This window comes from Mauremys mutica, chromosome 2 (assembly GCF_020497125.1).
Source record: "Mauremys mutica isolate MM-2020 ecotype Southern chromosome 2, ASM2049712v1, whole genome shotgun sequence".
Taxonomy (NCBI): Eukaryota; Metazoa; Chordata; order Testudines; family Geoemydidae; genus Mauremys; species Mauremys mutica.
In genome coordinates, this window is record NC_059073.1 from 238,697,071 (window position 1) to 238,720,341 (window position 23,271).

At 40.8% G+C, this 23,271-nt stretch overlaps 1 protein-coding gene across 1 annotated transcript in view; it reads right to left on the reverse strand.

The window, feature by feature from the left end:
• Positions 1-23,271, reverse strand: part of HDAC9 (histone deacetylase 9) — a 659,352-nt gene that overhangs the window by 174,469 nt on the left and 461,612 nt on the right. Inside the window, exon 16 of the mRNA XM_045006744.1 lies at positions 4,800-4,977. Coding sequence (XP_044862679.1) covers positions 4,800-4,977 — 178 coding nt within the window. The remainder of the gene's footprint in view (positions 1-4,799; positions 4,978-23,271) is intronic.

Genomic DNA, 23,271 nt, shown 5'->3' on the forward strand with positions numbered 1-23,271 from the left:
ATACACAAACACAGAATATCTTGTCCCAGCGTAGAAGATAAAAGTAGAATCACTGAGGAATAATGCTACCAGACCACATAATCTGAAAAGAATGATATTGAAAAGTACTGTACCTTGTGAACAGTTTTTAATAGGTAGCATAATTCAATTGAATTACTGAATCCTTTATTTACAGTTTATTCAATTGATATTTTTGTGGCATGGCAAGGGCATATATTTATTGCAGAGTATGGGAAAATCACTCACACGACTCCTGAAAGCTTGATTCAATGTGTTGAAAAAGGCCCCTAAAATGGGACAGAACAAGTCCTTATTTTTGTTGTTCGAAAATAAAAGAAAATGTAGATTTTAAACCTGCTGTGTACGACATTTAAGTGAGTGGTACAAACACAGCAGCTGGAGCCAAAACCCTTCGTTCATCAAAGAAAAGAGTTATACCCTGCATGAATTTACGACTAAATTTTGCAGTCAGGTCCAAATGCAAGGCTCCCTTTGAATTTGGTTTACTCATATATCCAAGGCCAGAACAATTTAGCACCAAACAACTCTCAGTATCATGTCAGTTTTAGTTGCATCTTGGGAGCAAGAAGCTTTTAGGGTATTTTGGTCACTGGGCTCAATGCTAGCCTTTCATTTCAAGTCATGATTTAAAGCCAAGTCTAAGACACTGACAAGTCATTTTTATTTATTTATTTATTTATTTTAATTCTGGTGTTTGTATTTCCCTCAGAAATGACTGAAATAAAAAATATTTTCCTAACCATTTAGGATCTTTTTCATTTGGAAAAACTTTGTATTTTTTTCCCTCTTGCATTTGGATGGGACTGAAATTAACAACTTCTGTAAATTACACAGTTCAGCACTTAAAACTTCCCTCTTATGCACCAACATCACTGATTATGCCAACACATTTCTGGTAAAATGTATTAGTCTGCTGTTTCTGAACAGTCAGCCAGTGAGGAAAATATAAAATTAAAGGTCAGATTCAACAAAGCAATTAAACACATTCAGTACGTGTAAATTAATCATAAGCACATGCTTAAGTGCTTTGCTGAATCGGGGCCTGTTTGCACTATGGGTAATGCAAAGTTAAGGTTGTATTTAAAAGGTAGAGCATTCCAAATTATGGTGCTTCTGATACCTTAATTCTTCTATATTACCAATCCTGTGCACTTTAAACCTGATCCTGTGCTGGGAGATTTTCTATTCACTTCAATGGCTATGAATGTCGGATTTGTACACAAAATGATAATACGCTAGTAAAGTTTACATATAACATGAGCAAGAAAAACGACCTATATGCAACATGGCGAAATTTATGTTGATTGAGCATCCTTGGTGTAGCAAACTTAAAAGTGCATTAACGCTAACTTTTTGCATTGACTTACCTGGTTTGTTTTCTTTTAAAGGAAAAAAGGAAATCTGGAGGTAATCATCTAATACAGCTTAAAAGCTCTGCTGGCATTGCCGATTCAGTTTAGAATTTCTTTTCTCTACAGCTATTTGCATTGCACAGTTTACAAGCTTTCCTGCCTCATCATCGGGGCTTATAAATTCTCAGAACCAACAAATGCACACTTATGTAGGTGAATACTCATGTGTTATGCATCTCTCTTCTATGCCCATATAGCTTTATTTTTATGCTCAGTATACAACTTTCCAGTGGGCAATACTTGATTAAATAAAGCACATTTTTTTTCAAACTAACTAAAAGCATATGTCTGGTAAGTATTGTGGCTAGATTTTCAAAAGGTATTTAGACACCTCAAGATGCAAGTAGGTACCTAGTGAGATTTTCAAAAATCACGTAAGCAAGTTAGGTGCCTGAGTCCCATTGATTTCAGTGGTTCTGCTCACAGTGCCTAAAGCTAAGCATCTGCAAAGTCTTTACAGGATCGGGGCATATAAAACTTAGCCCTCGCTCCACCTGGGATTTGTCCTGATTATTCTAGTTCCCCAGAGGGTCTCCCAGAGTAACCCCAATTCTAATCAACAGAAATAAAAATACTATTAAAAGCAATTAAAAGATGCTGTGTAAATAGTTACTTTTTTGGAAATTATAGAGGCATATGTGGCTTTGACAATTTTGAGGCTGTTTGTTGATGATGCCTTGCAATGCAGATAACCATGCAAACATTACATTTTTAGAGGTGACAATAATGTTCCATTAGCATGTTCCCTAATACAGAGTAAAACAAAAATGTAATTTTTATGGTAATGGAGTTATTTTCTCCAAATCAAAAAATGAATTCAGCTTGGTTGAAGTAATGGGTCACTACTATAATTTTACAATGGAAACATCTACCCCAAAATTTTAAATGGTAAGATATTCACACCACCAAGTGCATAATTTACTTCTAAACAGGATTATTTGGTTTAAAAAGAGACTGAAATACACATTTTCATTTACTGAAAGCATCTAAATTGATTTAGGATGTGCAAATAATTCAGTGACACACAGCACATGTGTTTGGTACAATTCCACAATGCAGCAGCAGAGCTCACTGCTAAAAATAGCCTGTAGGATTTCCCCAACAGCCAACAGTCTCCCCACCCCCACAGAAGAAGAGACAACTGTTTTCAATTGCAGGCTGCTGTGGAACATTAGTAAAAGACGGTTACTCTGTCTTTCTAGAAAAAATGCCTAGGGCCAGATTCAGATCTCATATGCCTTTGTCTAAATCCACTGAGGCCAGTAGAGTTATTCAGGGTTTACACCAGTGTAACTGAGGTTAGCATCTGGTCCTTAGTGACGGAATGGAATGGTGACCTCACTCAACCATGCAATGATAGCTAAGGAAACAAAGAAATCTAGCTTTCATTTGGGTCAGAAAAGTTGAGTTGCTCTTAGTCAGGATAGAATGAGATTTATGCTATTCCAAAATTCCTTATCTGGATCAACTTTTTTAATACCATTTGAAAAAATGGTGGGGACACCTAAAATTGTGTCTAATAAATATCTTGATGACAATGTTTTCTATGAAGCTGCAACCGTAAGATGTCATTGAGAACAATAATACCAATAGCAAAGCCCAAGAGAAAGGGTTCTAATAATAAAACAGCATAACAATCTAAAAAAATGTCAGAAGTCTGATATAAACTGACTAAATGAATGTTCATCAGACAATGCTGTCGTTCCCCATCGTTAGCTCACAGCCGTGTGCTTGCATGACAGTATTCTGAATCCCAGGTTTTTGCTAATAGTGGTCTCTCCCACATCTCACAGACCAATGGCAGTTTTAAGTCAAGCATTCAAAGGTTTGGAAATGCCAAAATTAAGGTTGACTCTGCAACCTGAATTCGGCCCTCTTGTGTGTATTTATTATCCCAGACTCCATCCCTAGCAGCACCACCTATAACACTATCACCTATCACACCTATAGCACTACCAGCATTATCTATAATTACAACTCCCTCTTCACACTATTGGCATTTGCCTTATTGCAGCTGCTCATTGCAGGTTTATACGCATTTCTTTTGGGACATCTACAATCTTCTTACTCTCCGAGAGTGAGACTCCTATACCAACAGTATCTTTGGAGAAGGAAAAAAATGTTTAAATTGTGATTTTGTTTCTCTGAGGATGTTGTCTTGCAGTCATTAACCCATTCACCCACTTCCCTTTAGTTTTTACAGGTTACCTTTTTCAGGTATTTTTTCTTTTGCATCATTTTTCATTTTTTCTCTGAGGCACATTTTTTATATCATGCTGATCACCTCCAGTTGTCATTTCTCTCTGCAAACTTTATTTCCTGCATAGTCAAGTAACTGAAATATTTGGAGGGCAGTGACTACACTTGGCAGGCTGATCCGTGGTGGCCATTAAGGGGTCTGGCTCGCACTCTGTTCCACTACTGTGCCCTCAAGAATTATAAACTTTAAGAGCTAGAGTAGCTCTGCCAGTCTTATGCTAAGGAGCTATGACCCAAGAGAGAAACCTAAGAAATAATATTTTAAGAGAAGCAAAATTACAAGTCATTTTCCCTTTCTTCCTATCAGAATAAGCAAAGCATGATTTATCTCCCACCTGTAGGCACACACTGTATTTTTAAATTTATATTCCTATTGGTTAGATTCTCTTTCTTCTGATTAGCTGCAATTGGGGAACCAGGCTTTCTGTTTAAAACATTTTCTTCCTATCATTGGAGACTTTCAGGCCCCTCAATCTTTCTGTGGATCAAATACTTATGAGCTGCTCATTGAATGTCTGGAATAGATGGTGTCTGCCCAAGAAAACCTCTCCATCGATAGCTTTCACACAAAACTGTTAAAAGACTTGAAGCCTGTAGCCGATATCACTGTCCCGTGACTGATCACCTCATTTGTGCTGCCATTACTTTGTTTTTCATAGTGAAGAGCACACCCCTGCAGGACTGACTGATATTCCCACTGGAATCAAATGAAGATGTTGAGAATCATATCCCAGCCTTGCCACTTACTGGTGGTCTCTTTTCAATGCATTGGTGGTCTCTTTGCAAAGAGAACATGAACAAGAGAGGCAGAGGATGGGGAAATAAAAGAAAAAATTGTAAATGACTTAAAGACACCAAAAATGCACCTGTTGCTACATTGCCAGAGCCAGTGGACGATAATAATTTATGACTGTGTGAATATTAACCCTGTGATTTATCAGCTGCATTGGTTGATTTAATGCCAATAAAGCATCATAAAACCCAGTAACTGTGAGGTTAAAAATGAATGCATTGCTACAGGAGATATTCAAGGCATTTAAATCAGTTGAGCCCACATGAACAGTGCATTTACTCTGCCTATTAAAAGAGGTCCTTAGGGAATCCTACCAGTCATGTAGACAGGCTGGATGGGCCGGTCCATTGCTGGATGAGGTAATGTGGAAGCTGCAGGGGAAGACTGGGTCCTGGAAACAGGCCGATGTTTATCTAATCCTGCCATGCCAACTGTAGCCATCTGAGCCTGGTACATTTGCAACTGGTGGATACGCTGATGCTCCAGGATCTGCTGTTGCCAAGAAAACAGCACAGTAGAAAGAAATGTGAGAAGGGATCAAGTAAGACACTGAGAGAAACATGTCAACAAATTAAGTTCATTAGGTCAGGGCTGTAATAAACAGTGTGAAAAAAAACCCCACCTAAGACCTAGTCAATAAATCCATTCAACAGATGTTTTCACACTGACACTAGGGGCTGCCCGCATTGCTGAGTACTATGTGATGGCAGGCAATCTTTCAATTCTCACTGATGGAAAGAAACAGCTCTACCCACACAGAGTAACATTTGACTGAAGACTTTTCTAATAAGTTGATAATATTAAGCAGGCTCTGTACTGTTATAAGTCTATGTGAGGGAGAAAAAAAAATCTTCCTACAGTACCTCATTCTGAGAGAAGGATCCTAAGCACTTGCACTTAATTTGTTGAATCTAGTGGGCCAAATTTTACAAAGGCATCAATTTAATTTTCATCAAGATGGCTGGAAAATGAGAAACATTTGAACAGAAATTTTTGTGAAAAATTCAGGAATGTAGGAATTGCCATACTGGCTCAGACGTAAAGTCCATCTGGTCCAGTAACATGTTGCTGACAGCACCAGATGCATTAGAAGGAAGTGGAAGTACCACACAGTAGACAGATGTGAGAAGATAAGAGAAGGTAGATTTATCCCTTTTTTGTTTGTCAAAAAATGTGGAAACTCAAAATTTTTCAGTGCACTCTTGGGTGAAACTCTAGCCTTACTGAAGTCAATGTGAGTTTTGTCATTGACTTCAGTACAGCCAGAATTTCGTCCCAGGTCTTAATTTGTTATGCACATTCCTAGGCCCACAACTGATTGCTGATGCAAAACTGATGGTGTAAAACTGAGATTTTTACAAAAATATTTAGCTCTAAAAATAACTGAAATATAGATCTCCATTTTAGGGCTATAAGCTGCATTTTTCTTCACCAGGCGCTTATGTTTACTGATGTTCTTTGGAACTAAGCAACATATAATCAATGCATTGGCTCATTTAGTTCTGCTGCAGACCTGGGTGCAATAGCAAGTCCGGTTTGCCAAAGGTCTGGACTGCCATGGAAGGTATTTTTCAATGCTCAGAGAGCGGAAGTAGAGTTCAGTTTGTACACAAAAGCAGGCGGGAGCACACTATTTCCCCTAGCTAGCTATAGAATGAATCCAAGATTTCTGTGAAGTGTAAGTAGCGGTCCTGTGGGAGAGGGAATTAAAGCTTTTCCAAGCGACAGATACTCAAAAGAGGGGTATTCAACAAGAGATTAAATGGGAACCAACAGTTAACAGACATGAAAGCCCCCTCACCCACATTAATACCCAGAGTCCCCACTTCAGTAAGCTGTTGTTGCATCACAGAGTATAAACTGCCTAGTTGTATTGCCATAAAATGATGCAACATAGAAAGAAAATGCAAATAAATAAAAAGAGCTTTTACAGAAAGTTGCTTGGTTTTAGGTCATGAACTGTTTTCTTTCCTTCTTTCAGTGGTGGTGGTGTAGGGTGTTATAAATTCACAGTTACTTGGTAATAGCTCAAGAAATCACTTCACCCAACTCCTTTATGAACATATCACAGGCACCAGACACATAAAGGAATCCCCTTGATAGTATGTTGTTTTAATACACCTACTGAAGTGGCATAATGTGATAGTGAAGATATGTGCTGTGCACCAGATTGAATGTGTCTTTTGTAGCCATCGCTGTGTGAAGTGCTCATCGAATGGACGGAATAGTTGTGCATTGGCAGGATAAAGAGGAAACATTCTATCTGTGGAGGACAGAGGCAGACAGAACAGAGGACAAAGGCAGAGTCGATCTAAGTGAGTTTATTCTGTTCACATCTAGCTATGGTTTCCTGGGAGAAAGCAGGAGCAAAGTCTGAGAACTTGGATATGTGAATTCAAGAGGAGAGGGACATTGGACATCCAATATTTTTATGTGCTTTTAAATAGTTACGGTACTTTTGACCTTAGTGCACTCTATATTTGTGTTTGATCTACATGGGTATCTATAAAGGGTACTGTTTTCAGTTGTAGCCAGAAGGACTGATTTTTCTACGTGTACCACGCTGAGTGTATTGTATCTAACAGCTTGTCTACCAAATATTTTAGCAAGAGTTTCTGGTAAAATTTGCTGAAGACCGAGAGAGAAGCTAATTCCTGGGTTTCTTATCCTGCTAAAGTCTGTTCTCACATAAACCTATACAAGTATCTAGAAATTGCAACAAGCCTATTTGACGTAACCAGTTTAGAAAAGGAAGAGGAATCGTGGTAGGATATTCATTTTAACAGCCACTGCTCTACTGCTAGGTTAACACTAGAACTAATAATCTGTGCATAGCTTCTAAAATGTGTTAAAATAACTTGTAGTAATTTGTATAATGGGGATTCATTTTGGGGTGGATTATTCTTTCAAGATATCACAAAGCCCCTTTTACTTTAAGAATCAAGATTTTAGATACCGAGCGGATGTCCTCTTATCATCATGGCTTCTGTTTTAGGTTTGATTAGTTTTGAGCCAGAGATTTAGACTGAATTCCAGAATTAGGTTAAAGAACACAGCCACTGAGCTCTTTGATTTTTTTGATAAATAGCAGTGCATTCAGAAATTCCCCCCCCCATATATTTATGCCCTGAATCCGTGAATAATGCTGTATCACACTGGTTAGGGGTTTAATTGCTAATGTATAGAGTAGCGGTGTTAATTAACACCCATCTGGTTTCCCATAAAGTGCACCTGGACTTGGAAGGATGATGCTTAACTCAATACTGTGAATTCATCCTTGGATTCCCTGTGCTGTACCACTGTGAACATATGTCCATGTGTCCAGTGATAGGACAAGAGAACTGTCTGCACATCTGTAGTTAGTGATTTGTGTAAATATATCTGGAACATATCTTAGGTTATCTGAGCCTTGTCCTCCCTGCATGAAGCCTGTTTGTTCCAGGTGCATGAGATTAGTTCATTAGAGAAGATAGGCAATTAGGGCCTGATCCCACAACTATCCAAGGCAGTGAAAAGATATCCATTAAAATCTCTTGAGATTGGATCGGGCCCTTAGTAATTATTTTGAGGAGGATTTTCAAAGCAGTATCTAAAAAAGAGATGGGTCTTTTGGAGGTAGGTAAGTTAAATTCTTGTTGTTCTTCCAGTATTACTATAATAATTGTTGCTTGTAGGGAATCAATCTCAGTTTAGATTTGCTGTGAGTGCTCCCTGTAGGGGCTTATGTATTTTTTCCTAGGAAGGTTATATAAAAATGTGATTCATATCCATCAACCTAATGCTTTGTATAGACTATGGATTTCAATGAGAGCTATTTTCTTTGTTTCCAATGGGTCTAAGTTGCTACCTGATGTTCAGCAAGGTAAGTCAATTTTGTTGTTGTCAGGAAGTTATAATTTTCAAGATGAGATCAGGGGTTCCTTCTGTTCACTGTAAAACTGCTATAAGGTTTAGTACCACCTGCAGTAATTTCTTCTGCTCTGTTGATTATTTTGTTCTGTGCATAGTAAAAAATAGGTGCATTCATGCTCTTCTGGAAGATTGTTATTTCTTCACCTGGAACCCTACCAGCCTACTTGCCATTGTTCTAAACAGTTATGTAGTTTCTGTACTGTTTTATTTGTTCAATTTATCATGATACACCTCTACCCCGATATAATGCTGTCCTCAGGAGCCAAAAAATCTTACTGCGTTATAGGTGAAACCGCATTATATCGAACTTGCTTTGATCCCCTGGAGCGCTGCTTTACTGCGTTATATCCGAATTCATGTTATATTGGGTCACGTTATATCAGGGTAGAGATGTAGTTTTAGTCTACAGATTTGAGAACCTCCCCTGGTATATTTAGAAATAGCACAACAATGAGCTCAAATTTCTCTTTCCAATATTTTGTTTATTTTCTGATTATAATTATTTTACACTGAGAACTGCTTTTCAGGCTTTGCACGGGATTATTACTTCATTGGTTTTCAGGGAAACCTTTTTTATTTATATCCCTATAAAATGTTGAAAATTTGAATTTCCTAAGATTGAAATCAGTGTTAATGAATTGTATCAGAGGGGTAGCTGTGTTAGTCTGGATCTGTAAAAGCAGCAAAGAGTCCTGTGGCACCTTATAGACTAACAGACGTTTTGGAGCATTTGCTTTCGTAGGTGAATACCCACTTCGTCGGAGGTATGTAGTGGAAATTTCCAGGGGCAGGTATATATATACAAGCAAGAAGCAGGCTAGAGATAATGAGGTTAGCTCAATCAGGGAGGATGAGGCCCTCTTCTAGCAGCTGAGGTGTGAAAACCAAGGGAGGAGAAACTGGTTTTGTAGTTGGCAAGCCATTCACAGTCTTTGTTTAATCCTGAGCTGATGGTGTCAAATTTGAAGATGAACTGAAGCTCAGCAGTTTCTCTTTGAAGTCTGGTCCTGAAGTTTTTTTGCTGCAGGATGGCCACCTTAAGATCTGCTATTGTGTGGCCAGGGAGGTTGAAGTGTTCTCCTACAGGTTTTTCTATATTGCCATTCCTAATATCTGATTTGTGTCCATTTATCCTTTTCTGTAGAGACTGTCCACTTTGGCCAATGTACATAGCAGAGGGGCATTGCTGGCATGTGATGGCGTATATTACATTGGTGGACGTGCAGGTGAATTAACCGGTGATGGTGTGGCTGATCTGGTTAGGTCCTGTGATGATATCGCTGGTGTAGATATGTGGGCAGAGTGGGCATCGAGGTTTGTTGCATGGATTGGTTCCTGAGTTAGAGTTACTATGGTGCAGTGTGCAGTTACTGGTGAGAATATGCTTCAGGTTGTCTGAGGGCGAGGACTGGCCTGCCACCCAAGGCCTGTGAAAGTGTGAGATCATTGTCCAGGATGGGTTGTAGATCCCTGATGATGCATTGGAGGGGTTTTAGCTGGGGACTGTATGTGATGGCCAGTGGAGTCCTGTTGGTTTCTTTCTTGGGTTTGTCTTGCAGTAGGAGGCTTCTGGGTACACGTCTGGCTCTGTTGATCTGTTTCCTTATTTCCTCGTGCGGGTATTGTAGTTTTGAGAATGCTTGGTGGAGATTTTGTAGGTGTTGGTCTCTGTCTGAGGGGTTGGAGCAGATGCGGGTGTACCTCAGTGCTTGGCTGTAGACAATGGATTGTATGGTGTGCCCGGGATGGAAGCTGGAGGCATGAAGGTAGGCATAGTGGTCGGTAGGTTTTTGGTATAGGGTGGTGTTAATGTGACCATCACTTATTTGCACCGTGGTGTCTAGGAAGTGGACCTCCCGTGTAGATTGGTCCAGGCTCAGGTTGATGGTGGGGTGGAAGCTGTTGAAATCGTGGTGAATTTTTCCAGAGTCTCCTTCCCATGGGTCCGGATGATGAAGATGTCATCAATGTAGCGTAGGTAGAGAAGGGGCTTGAGTGGATGAGAGCTGAGGAAGCGTTGTTCCAGGTCATCCATAAAAATGTTGGCATATTGTGGGGCCATGCGGGTGCCCATAGTGGTGCCACTGATCTGGAGATATATATTGTCATCAAATTTGAAATAGTTGTGTGTGAGGATAAAGGCACAGAGCTCAGCAACCAGTTGTGCTGTGCCATCATCAGGGATACTGTTCCTGACAGCTTGTATTCCATCTGTGTGTGGGATGTTTGTGTAGAGAGCCTCTACATCCATGGTGGCTAGAATGGTGTTTTCTGGAAGGTCACCAATGCATTGTAGTTTCCTCAGGAAATCAGTGGTGTCACGGAGATAGCTGGGAGTGCTGGTGGCTTAGGGTCTGAGTAGAGAGTCCACATATCCAGACAGTCCTTCAGTGAGAGTGCCAATGCCCGAGATGATGGGGCGTCCAGGATTTCCGGGTTTGTGGATCTTGGGTAGTAGATAGAATAACCCTGGTTGGTGCTCTAAGGGTATGTTGATTTGTTCCGGTGTTAGTGTAGGGAGTGTCCTGAGTAGATGGTGCAGTTTCATAGTGTATTCCTCAGTGGGATCTGAGGGAAGTGGCCTGTAGAATTTGGTATTGGAGAATTGTCTGATGGCCTCCTTTTGGTAGTCAGACCTGTTCATGATGACAACAGCACCTCCTTTATCAGCCTCTTTGATAATAATGTCAGGGTGGTTTCTGAGGCTGTGGATGGCATTGCGTTCTGCACGACTTAGGTTATGAGGCAAGCGATGTTGTTTTTCCACAATTTCTGCCTGTGCACATCTATGTATAGGTCCAGACTGTCATTTCGACCCTCAGAAGGAGTCCATGTGGAGTTTTTCTTCTTGTGCTGTTGGTGGCAGGGTAACTGTGTATCAGTGGGTTGTTCAGTGTTATCCTGAAAGTATCTTTGAGTCGGAGACAGCGTAAGTAGGCTTCCAGATCGCTGCAGAACTGTATCATGTTAGTGGGGGTGGCAGGGCAGAAAGAGAGTCCCTGAGATAGGACAGACTTTTCTTCTGGGCTGAGTGTGTGGTTGGATAGATTGACGATATTGCTGGGTGTGTTAGGGGTACCACAGTTGTGGCCCCATGTGGCAGGTAGTAGTTTAGACAACATACAGTCCTTTTTCCTTTGTAGAGAGGTGAAGTGAGTAATGTAGATCTCCTGTCTTATTTTAGTGAAGTCCGTTTGTATGGAAGAGTGGTTATTTATGAGAGTCTCCAGGTTGGAGATGTTTTTGATGTTTTCCTGTTTGCTGTATAGGATGCTGATCAGGTGGTTCCTCAGTTTCTTTGATAGAGTATGGCATAATCTCTCACTGTTGTCTGTGTAGTATGTAGATAGCAGTGGATTTTTTACCTTTAGTCCATTTGGTATGATGTCCATCCGTTTGCATTTGGAAAGGAAGATGATATCTGTCTGTATTTGTGCAAGTTTCTTCATGAGGTTGATGGATTGCTGTCAGAAGTCAAGCAGGTGAAACAGGTTGCTTATGCCCATGCTTTATAACCATCTACAGCACCTTCTACGAATGTGCTTCTAAACACAGTGGTTATTTCAAATGGAGGCATAGACCCCTTTGGAAATCTTAGATATTGTTCCGTGGACCCCTCGGGGTGCCCAGACTAAGTTGAAAACCATTGTTCTAGCACATTGTGCTGAGAGCTGTAATATGCGTAAATGTCCATTAATCATGTTAGCCCTTTTTAAAATGTGATGGCCTCAGTGTTGCCAACCCTGCAAGTTCAAAACTCGTGATCGGCATAAAAATGTTTTCAACTCTGTGGAAATGGCCCCTTTTTGTGCACTGGGATTTCCAGAAACCACCTGGAAATGCACAGAACTAAATACATGCACAGGGTGGAGCCTCCTCCTCTCACTTCTGAGGGCTGATGATGACCCTGCTTCCCCTGCTGCAGGCCAGTCCCCTTCCCCTGGCCCTGAAGGCTGTTCCTGATCTCTGCTCAGCACCCTCTCCTCTTTCTGCCCTGGAGGCCTGCTTGCAGCTCCCTCTCCCTGCACACTGTGCCTGGAGTGGTGCAGGAGAGGGGTGCTAGTGACGGGAGGGTCTCTGCCACCCCGTGCCCCTTGGCGTCTCCTCGGCGCATGGAAGCCAGGAGGCTGCTAGGAGCTGCGCCTGCAGCTGGCCCACGCTCTGCACGGGCAGTGTGCGAACCCCCGGCCTCTGCTGCCCCCTCAGCTCAGGCTGCCAAGAGCAGCAGCTGGCGGCAGAAGGCGGAACTGCAGCACCCGTTTCGGGTCAGCCCGGAACCTGCGCGGCCGACAGAGGCAGCCCGACGGGCTCCGGCGGGACCAGGGGGCTCGCGGAAGGCAGTAGGACGAGGGGTGGCACATTGCGTGGCCAGGCTAGGCTCCCACAGGCAGCGAGGTGGTGTGGGACCAGCCCAGGGAGCAATGTCTAACCAGTTCATGCTTGGCTGAGCCTGGTGCAAAGGGTGTGCATGGGAGAGATGGGACTAAGCCCAACTGCCTGGCTGGGCTCTCTCCAGCCACCCTGGCCTGGCTAGTTTTACCATCACCAGATCAGAGCTTACGTGGTGCTGAGTCTTCGTCTCTGCTGTGTCCCGCGCCCCGGCTGTGGAGTTCAGAGCACGCACTCTCCCAGGCAGGGCAATGTAGGGATCACCTGTGGGGTGGTGAGTTCCACTCCTACTAGGGATCTTGGTGTGGTGCACCTGCATTTAGTAAGGAGAAGAGACCTCTTCTCTCCAGGTTCTCTGAAATGGAGGAATCTTATGCCCAGGTTTCCCAGGGAATGATGGGTGACTAGAAGACTGTATTTTTCTAATAAGTGACTGTCAACTTCTTTTTCCTGCTTAGGATTCAGAATGAGAAGAGCCGGAAACTTGTCCTGTCCATCTCCTTTTTGAGATTATATGTTCTTGCCTAGTGTAAAAACTAACACAGCTACCACTCTGAAACTTGCCAGGTGTGTTTCCTTTAAGTAGTAATGGAACAAGTTACTGATTAAATCAGCTGAGAAATCTGCGTTATTGAGTCAGGGAAGCAGTGTTGCTTGCAGGAGAGAGCACCAGACTGGGACTCAGAAGACATGGGGTCTGTTCTCAGCTCTGCCGCCGACCTGCTGTGATAGTGAAGTAACTTCACTAGCCTGTGCATCGGTTTCCCTATCCATAAAATGGTAAGAATGAGACTTTGTAAACTGATTTTCAGATCTACTGATAAAGAGCTAGGACTTATCTGTAAGAGCTAGGAATTATCTTCTCTTATACGGTACCCTATGTGGACCTAAGCCAAACCCCCAGATCTGAACAGCCCCAAACTTTGAACAAATATTCAAAGTTGGGGTCAGGTTACAATCCAGGACTTGGATCCAAATTTCACAGCTGAGCCCTATCTTTGTCTTTCCCGAAGAAAGTTCTAGATGCAGACATTCCTGAACAAGAATGTTTATTTAAAAAAAATCCTATTTGCACTTAGAAATTTTGCAAAAATAGTTTTTGTGCACATAAATAAGCACATATATGTTCACAAGTGAGAGTGCACAAATATTTTTCACACAAGTGACTTGTCAATGCAAAACTACATACAAGTGGAAACCCATGAGGAGCCTTTAATAATATAGATCTTAAGGTTACATTTTTAAGTTGTCCTATCATTTGAAAAACCACATGTAAAACTGCAAAACCCCAGCAATGCCACTGTAAAAAAGGAAAACAAATACAAAACTGCAAAGAAAACCTCAGAAATTAACCATTTAAAATGTATGTATAGCAATCCACACATCATTTAAAAATAAGTAAATAACACATTCACAAAAGGAGGGAGAGAACAAGATTGGGGCCCTGACCTGATGGATGTGAAGGAGTCAGGCTTTTGGAGAAATAAGGAACAGGACTCTCTGGTACCCTAACCCAAGAGAGGCAATACTTAGTGGAAATGGAGGAAACGTGTGTGGCCCTGACTGTGTGGAAAAAGGAGACAGCAGGAAAGAGTGGGACTGAAACAGGCACTAGGCTAAAGGAAGACTGGAATGAAGAGGAAAGCCACAGTGGGAAGTGATGTCTGGGAGTGACAGAGAGATCCTGTGGTAAGGAGGCTCCAAAGCCACCCAGGGCTTTTTTTCCATCCTGTTTAGTGTAAGACCTGATTTTTTCCCACAGGTGTAGCTGCAAGTATTTCACTTCTGTCATCTTTACCAGAATACCAACTTTACGGAAACTGAACACACCACGCACTCTCGTAAATGTGGTATTTCATCTAAGGTTGGATTCCTGACTCAACCGTCTCATAAATATTTTGACATTCTGGAGGTAAAAAACAAAACAGGGTGGAAATCTCATGAATAAAAAAAAGTTTTACAAGATTTTTGGTACCTTCTCAGGCTATATGTAGCACAAGGATCTCCCTCAGTATTTTGATGCTTTCCATACCAGAAACAAGATATGCAGAGATGCACAAAAGTGAACACTACTAGAAACTAATGTATCTCCATATTTTACATTCAATTCAAACTACACCTCTACCTCGATATAACGCTACCCGATATAACACGAATTCGGCTATAATGCGGTAAAGCAGTGCTCTGGTGGGGCGGGGCTGTGCACGCCGGTGGATCAAAGCAAGTTTGATATAACACAGTTTCACCTATAACACGGTAAGATTTTTTGGCTCCCGAGGACAGCGTTGTATCGAGGTAGAGGTGTAGAAGAAAATATATATTTAAGATGCATATACAAGGCTCTACATGCACTAACACATAAATAATATGGTCACGTAACCCCAGCAGCATTAAAAAAATCAGATAAGAATCTGGCCAGCCAACCATCTACAAAAGCCTCTTGTCCACCTATTCATGGTTACAGGAAGTTTATATCCTCCATGGTCTCCAAAAATCCTGTCAAACCTGTATGAGTGGGTTATTTTATCTGAATCACTTCATCCCTGATCATAAGCATAAAGCCCTTTCATTTTTGTTTCTGCTCAGTTAATTCATTTTTGGTATTATAAATATGTTTTAATAATGAGCACCATTTAAAAAAAAAAATATTTGGCCCTCATTCTGTGTAGAAAGTAATAGTCTATGGACTAAATTGAGCAATAGGCCACGTGCTCTGCTAATATACATGGCCTAATCCTACTTTTACTTTATTGCTTTCATACTGGTGTAACTCCACTGGCTTCAAGATTTCCTGTGATACAAACAGGAGAAGTCTCAAGCCCCATTGTATGAAGGAAATACTGGGAACTCTTTGTTCAATATACCGCCATACATATGAACACACAAAGAACCAGATTCATAGTTGCCTTAAGGGAGGCATAAGCCCCCTAGCAAAGATTCTCTTCTGTCCTGTGCAGAAGACTGCTATGCCAGAACTGCATCTCCTCTGTAGGAGCCCTCTGCTCAGAGGGCATTCTGGAGAGAGATAAGTGGCCAACACATTTTTACAGCTCAGCAATCCTGTGCCCTGGCCACTGCAACTGGAGCACAAACTCAGCCAGCCTTTAGGGCTGCCATCATCTGTACACAATTGTTTTCTGTGAATAATAAAGAAAGCCTTTTTTTTTTTAGCATGGTCTTACCTTGTTTTTCTGGAGGATTTTTTGCGAGTTTCAGATTCATATTGTTAGTTCTCATGCCCTACTTATGGTGGGATTTGAATCCTTGACAGACTTCCTTTCTCCAAAATATTAGTCATTGGAGTTTAACAGGGGGTTAATAATAACAAAAACACACACAATCCCGCCCCCACCCCACAAGGAGAATTTTAAATAGTCTGACTCAAAATCCCTTCCCCTCTCAAGAGTTCAACTTTCACCTCCTTGGCTTTTGTGATGTCATCACTTCACTAGTTCTTCAGTCATCATAAAGTCTTTCAGGACACAAGATCTGATTTTCCCCCCCTAATATAAATAAAAAACATACGGAGGGGGGACCCTTGAGAAAATAAAACTGAAAGCTTTCCAGACCTTCTCTATACATCATTATGAATGAAGAAAGAACAAAAGCCTGCTCCCCACCTTTTTTTTCTCACTTGTAACCACCAGCAAGTATCAGTTGATGGGTAGAGTAGATGTTTAACTGAAGTTAGAACAAAATTGTACTGGAAACCTTGGGGAGAGTTTAAAATGTTCACTAAAGACCAGGATTGTCTATTACAAGTAAAATCCTCAGGTTTCACTGTATTTAATATGAAGAGAAAATAAAACACTAGCAGAGGGGGTTAATTGAGGGGAAGGGGTGAAATCTATACTTGCTGATCTAGGAAAAAGTAGAGGATAAAAAAAGTTGGAAAATAGTGCTGTGTTAGCACATACTATATAACAGACTGCAAAATAAAGTGTAGTCTCCAATTTCTTGACTCTTCAACCGATCTTCGACCAAGGAAGGCAGAGTATATTTCAGAAATAATCATAATATTTATTATGTTGCATGGTAAGGATGGGTGAACTTGTTTGAACTTTGATCTCACACAAACATAACGTGTTTGACTATATTAAACATTAGTAGATGCATATTCCACTTAGGACAAGACTTAAAAAAAGACTAGGGGTTGACGTGAACCAGTGAGAGCAGTATTGCCAACTCCAAACATTAAAAAAAAAAAAGCCCCCACAATAATGAGATGAGCTTAAAAATCAAGAGATGTTTTAAAATTAATATATTTGGAGTTCTTTCTATTTGCCTTCTGTTGTTTGAGCCTTTAGGGTGCATTTGGGTCACCTTTTCAGACTTTTCTCTAGCTCATGGGGACAAGAAACTTATTTTTTATGTAAATGAAAGCTGAGTTTCTCACATAATCAGGCTTCTCAAAAAGGTGGGACTTTAGTAAATCCTCACATATCACAAAACTTTCATTAAAATCACAAGAATTGGCAACCATTAGAGAAGCTGAAAAGGAGCAAACTAGAGAAGAAGGAACAGAATATATATTTTTAAATATTTTAAAATACACACACACACGGTGTAAATCTAGATTAGCTCCATTGAAGTCACTAGAGTTACTCTGGATTTACACTAGGATAAGGAAGTGCAGAATTTGGCCTTTACCAGCCTACTCTTCAAAACAAAACCCACAAAAGAAAAGAGAGAGTATTTCTAAAGCCCAAACAAAGTTAGAGGAAAAATGTAATAGAGAATATTGCCATAAGTCAAAAACCACAATTTTAACTGCATATAGTAAAAGTGAAAAGAGCCTTAAAAACCAGTCAAAGCAAAATGTTAATTCTAATTGTTCTATTTAGTTGTCCTTGATTTGTGACAGGTTTGTTATTATGCAGATTTCCTACATGCCACTTTCCATGGGGGTGTTTACCAAGTGAAGTTATGCAGACGATTTCCCCTCGCATCTCACGTCTTTATTCCTAATTATGTTGGCCCTGTGTTCACTCAGGGTAATGTTACAGTTGTCCCCAAGTGTTCTTGATTTGGGACCAGTGACAAACTAAATCATATAGTTTATGCAGAATATTTAAATAAAAAATCATAAAAAGTAAATCCTGAGATGCTGAAAAACAGGGTTGGGCTTGCTTATTCCTGCCAACAGATGTTTACCTGTTTATTGGCATTGTTCCATTACATTTCTTAACCCCTTTTTGATTTTCTTGTTCTGTCTTTAGGATTTAGTTGTTCAATAATTTCACCTGAACTATGTTTCCTAATAAAAATGTACCTATATAACTACCGGCATGCTGCAGTCCATGGGCTGCAACCAGATTCAACCGGTGACAGCTAGACTGGGCATTATTGTATGCTATGGTATTTGTATTGCACTTGGATGTTCTGCCTATGAAAGTGCAGAGCTGGTTTTATTGGTACCAGCAGACCCCACTGGCTAATGTCTCACAGTGGACTGAAGAGTACTTAGTGTAGAGTGTCCTGAGAAGCCACCATGCCCATATCTGAAGTCTTGAATGCTGGAACAGATAGCCAAGCAGACTAAGGAATCACTGTGGATAGTGTGATGGATCAGGGAACTCAAACCAGGTAGTCAGGAGGACAAGGACTCATGGTGTGTATCTAGGATGCCAAGCTCAGACCTTCACCTGTGATTGCAGTCACTGGGCACTTGCCCATGAAAATTAAGGGAACAAAAATGATCAGCCTGATTGCCACAGGGATCTGTTACCAGTGTATGACCAGCACATACAGTATTAATCAATTCCACCCCTCGTTAGAGTGTGATTATTCAGAAATGTGTGCTTCTACTACTGTATTAATGGATGATGCTCTCAGGATCTTAGTGATCTCTGTCCATAGAGGTTTGGAATCCAGGATATAGTGGACATTCACTGCAATGTATTGTTTGTTTGGGAACTCAGTCATCTCTGGATTGGCTATAGGCCATGAGGACTCCAATCCCAAGATCACATACCGTGGTAGCTGGCTCTTCAGGTTTATGCCTTATCTGTTTTGCACTGCCTTGGGAAGCTAATGCCAATATCATTGGGATAATGGCCCTTAGAAAGTTATCAACTTTCAGACGGTTTTGTGTGTATGGAGCATAGAGGTCCATTAGGAATCTAAAGGAGTGGACAAGGAGGCCTCTGGAACCAAAACCACACTGCGCTTTTTTTAATGACAATAGTGGGAGGTGGGTGCAAAGGAAACAACCTGCAGGAAATAACTGGGCACAGTGGCTACCTCCTTCCCTCTGGTTATGGAAAGGGAGAAGGTACCAGTGGGTGCCAGGACGCAGACAAGGAGAGAAGCAGGTGGATCTTGTTCTTAATAAAAGGAGCTGCTGTGGTCTAAAGAAAGGTGGTAGAGAGATGCAGGGATAATGTTTACTTGGGTGAATGGTTCAAAGCCTTGGAGCTTCTTTGCAGGGCAAGAGAGGATTCAGATCGGAGTCCATTTTTGTTTGGTTTGTGTCTAGACTTGAGTCTGCTGAGAACTAAAATAAATAAATAAATAAATAAAAATATTCTTGGGGCAGGGTGGCCCAGTGAACAGAACACTAGATTGGGAATACTAAAACCTGGGTTCTGTTTGCAGCTGTCACTGACCAGCTGTGTGACCCTGGGCATGTCACTTAACTTCTCTGTGCCTTTGTTTCCCCTTCATCTGTGCTGTCAATTTAGATTGTAAATGTGTCAAGGCAAGGAATGTCTTTTACTGTGCAATTGTTCCATGTGTAACAAAGTGGGCTCCTAACCTCAGTTAGGGTCTTTACATGCTACTGTAATACAAATTATAAAATAATGAAAAAAGGATCTTTTTATTGTTGAACCCACCACCAAAAAAAAATGTGGTGCATTTCTCACAATTTGTTCCTGCACAAATCTTGGCCCTCCCACAAGAATTATCTGGGGTTATCTAGATAGGGCTAATCATATAATAGATATAAGAGTTAAAAAAAACCAGTGAGATGGAACTGAAGAGCAAGGTCAGTGGCGGAAGAGAAGTTAGATTGTTGCTTAGTACAGGTCTGACTGCAATATTCACAAATAATGTAGCTCCCATTGCTGAGAATGTGAATCCAATCACTGACTGTCTCATGTGACTTGGAAATCTTCCTTTAACCCAGTGTTGATGTGCAGGGTTCCTAGAAACAGGATTACTTGTTGTCTTGTTTTCAACTATTACTGTGAAACATTTGACTTCCTGATTAGAGACAGTATTCAAGGTCTTTCCTTTTTCTTTCTTTCTTTTTTTCAATCTGGCTTGTCCCTTCTGTAGCTATCTACTCGAAAAGTCAGTGCACGTTTTAATAAATGTCACTACAGATCCATGCATGGATTTTTGGCCTCCAGGTACTATATAAAGTGTTCTGAAGAACAGCCCCTCTGCCTCACTTCAACAAGTGCTACAAAAATCTTCAAACATAAACATTGAATAGCCTTAAATATCAGAGGGGTAGCCATGTTAGTCTGTATCCACAAAAACAACGAGGAGTCCGGTGGCACTTTAAAGACTAACAGATTTATTTGGGCATAAGCTTTTGTGGGCAAAAAAACCCACTTTTTCAGATGCAGCTGAATTGAATAGCCTTGTTCATTGCAATGTGATGCTTTCTGAATCTGCGGCTGGCTTTTTTCAGAGCCCCTGTTCTGATCTAGCACACCTCTATAACATGGTAAAGACCCGGTTTATTTGAAGTCTGCTAAAAAGAGACGGTAATTAAACTACCACAAACATAATGACCCTGTGACAATTAATAGTCAAACAGAATCAGCTGAGAAAGCAGAGCTGATTTCATGCTGACTGCAGCGCCCACCTATTGCTGACCACAATAACCTTTTTGGGAAAAGTCACTTCCATCCGCCAGGCCACTGCAGGGCACTGGCCGCAAGGCAGCAAAACAGTACTTGGAATAATTCTTTGCAGATGCCAGGAACCGGAAGTTTCAGGAGGAAAAATGAAAGCCATTCACTCTTCCAATGACACAGGCCTTTGATACCACAAAGTCATTTGGGCAGAGAGCTCCAAGGTCAGGAAGGCACGTAAAGATTGGTGATTAGAGAAATACTATATCAGCAAAGTGTGGCAAGCTATTAAAAGAAACTGTAGCTTTTATGATTGTGTTGCTGAAGCTTCCCCAGGGCTATTTGCATTAGATATTGAGTTAAGCATAACTTATTTAGTCCCAGCATTCCAGAAAACATTTTGATGTCAGCTACTGCAGGAAAGTAAACACGAGGCGAAGGAGGAAACAGTACTGATCCCAAACAGATAAAATATTGTAATTTAATTTTTTGAACCCATGCATTTCAGAGCATTAAGAATGAGGAATTTTTAAAAGGCTCTTTTAACTTTTTTTTTTAAAGCGTGGAGGAATGAGGGAAAGCTTTTAGACATTTTGTTGGGTGGGGGGAGAAGAGAGAAACCAAGTCATGATTTATCATCAAATGTACACTAGTATCTGCCAATACATTTACTCTTATGAAGGATTTTATGCACAGCTATAGATCTCTTCTAATTTTATATACTTGCGCACACATAGTATTTTTTAATTTCTTTGTCCAATAGCTCTTCTGCATGTCTGCTGATGGGGACATACAGCAAGTAAAAAGAACCTCTAAAATGGAATTGCAGTTTGGTGGAGCATGTATGAGGAAGGAGATCCTCCTTTTTGGATTGTGCTGGCAAACACTAATTGGACACTGTGTGCGGTACTTATAGAATAAGAACTAGTCCCTTACAATGTTGTGCACAAAATCTGGTTGGATTCAATGCACAGTGTAGGGGTTCTATCTCCATCCCATCTGCTTCATGCGGATACTCCCAGCTGTGCCACTCTTGCTGCCACCATGTTTTCTGCTGTTGGTGCCACTGCAAATCCTCAGCTGGTGGTATTAAAATTCTGGATCATTGGTCACTAAATTGAGATTAACTGCCATAGCCAAAAGATTGAACTCTCGGGAAAGGTGGTTATCCCACAGATTACCAGCTCCTATACTGCACCAGAGTTGATTTGTTTTAAAGAGGAAGACAATAAAGCAAACAAGGAATTTTGTACAGAAGCTCCCCGATTTACGCAAGTGTTCTGTTCCAGAACGTCTTGCGTAAGTCGAATTTAGCATAAGTCGGGAACGTATCACTGACAATTACACAAAGAAAAAAAATCTTATGGCACTTTTTCCGTAAATCCGGATTTCCGTAAATTGGGTTTGTGTAATCTGGGGAGCGTCTGTATATGGATTACCTATTGAATCATTGTTCTAGGATACCACAGCAGGGATATAAGGAAACCACAGTCTTAAATGGATGGTCAGATTTTCCTTGGATTGACCTCAATAACTGTATACACAAGAGGGGAAAAGCTGGAACCCCAAAAGCCATACATACCTTATGGCGAAGAATAGTCTCTCTCTAATACATTGGAGACACTGTTCAAGAGCAGTTTATTTTAACATAAAGACTGACCTTGCAGTGTTAACAACGCTTTGCTTACTTGCTATAGAATTGTTAAGGCCACAAGTTAAAGTAGTCTGTTCACCTCACTGATGTGTAGGATTTTTGGTAGCTTTGTGTTCATTCACTGGTGTTGCCTGCTCACGGCTGCCTCCCTTCTCTGCCTGTCTGTAAATTTACACACCCTCCCCAGACTCATCATTGTAAGCAGAAGTACAGGGTACAGAATATTAATTTTGCTTCAAGGGCCAATTAGAGTCTGATCTTGAAAGATGCTGAGCTCCTTCTCATTCGCTTCAATGGAAGATGAGCTATTTCAGTACTTTGTATGGAGTGTGCGGAACCTGGCATGATCAGTACAGTGCTTTGGGGAAAATTGTTCTTTTGTAACAGTGACCTCTTTTGGATCACTACAATCCTCATTCAGGACTGGAAAAGAAACCTCTCAGAAGAAGACCTGTACTTTGTTGGGGGCTGTTGTTTGGGAGATGTTTTATTTTTTTTCTGTATAGTGTGCTCTAACTACTTATGTAGTTCCTTTCCAGTGAAAATATAATTATAATCGCAATATCCTGATTCTGCAGGCAACATCTCAGTGATTAGTTCTCCCAGACAGAGGGTTGTATTCCACTTAGAAATGCAAATGCTTTGACTCCTGATTATCAACATCTCCATACAAGAATTAGTCAGCATATTAATTCCTACTACGCCCACTGCCTGGAAAGATACTGATTAATAAAAGGGCACCAATGAGAAATATTCTGAAATTATTTTATCCAATTTTAGATATTGCAGCTCGAGTAGAACCTCAGTGTTACTCCTTGGGAATGGAGAGTGTTCATAACTCTGAACAAAATGTTCTGGCTGTTCTTTCAAAAGTTTACAACTGAGCATTGACTTAATGCAGCTTTGAAACTTTACCATGCAGAAGAAAAATGCTGCTTTTAACCATCTTAATTTAAAAGAAACAAGCACAAAAACACATTCCTTACCTTGCCAAATCTTTTTTTAAACTTTTCCTTTATTTTT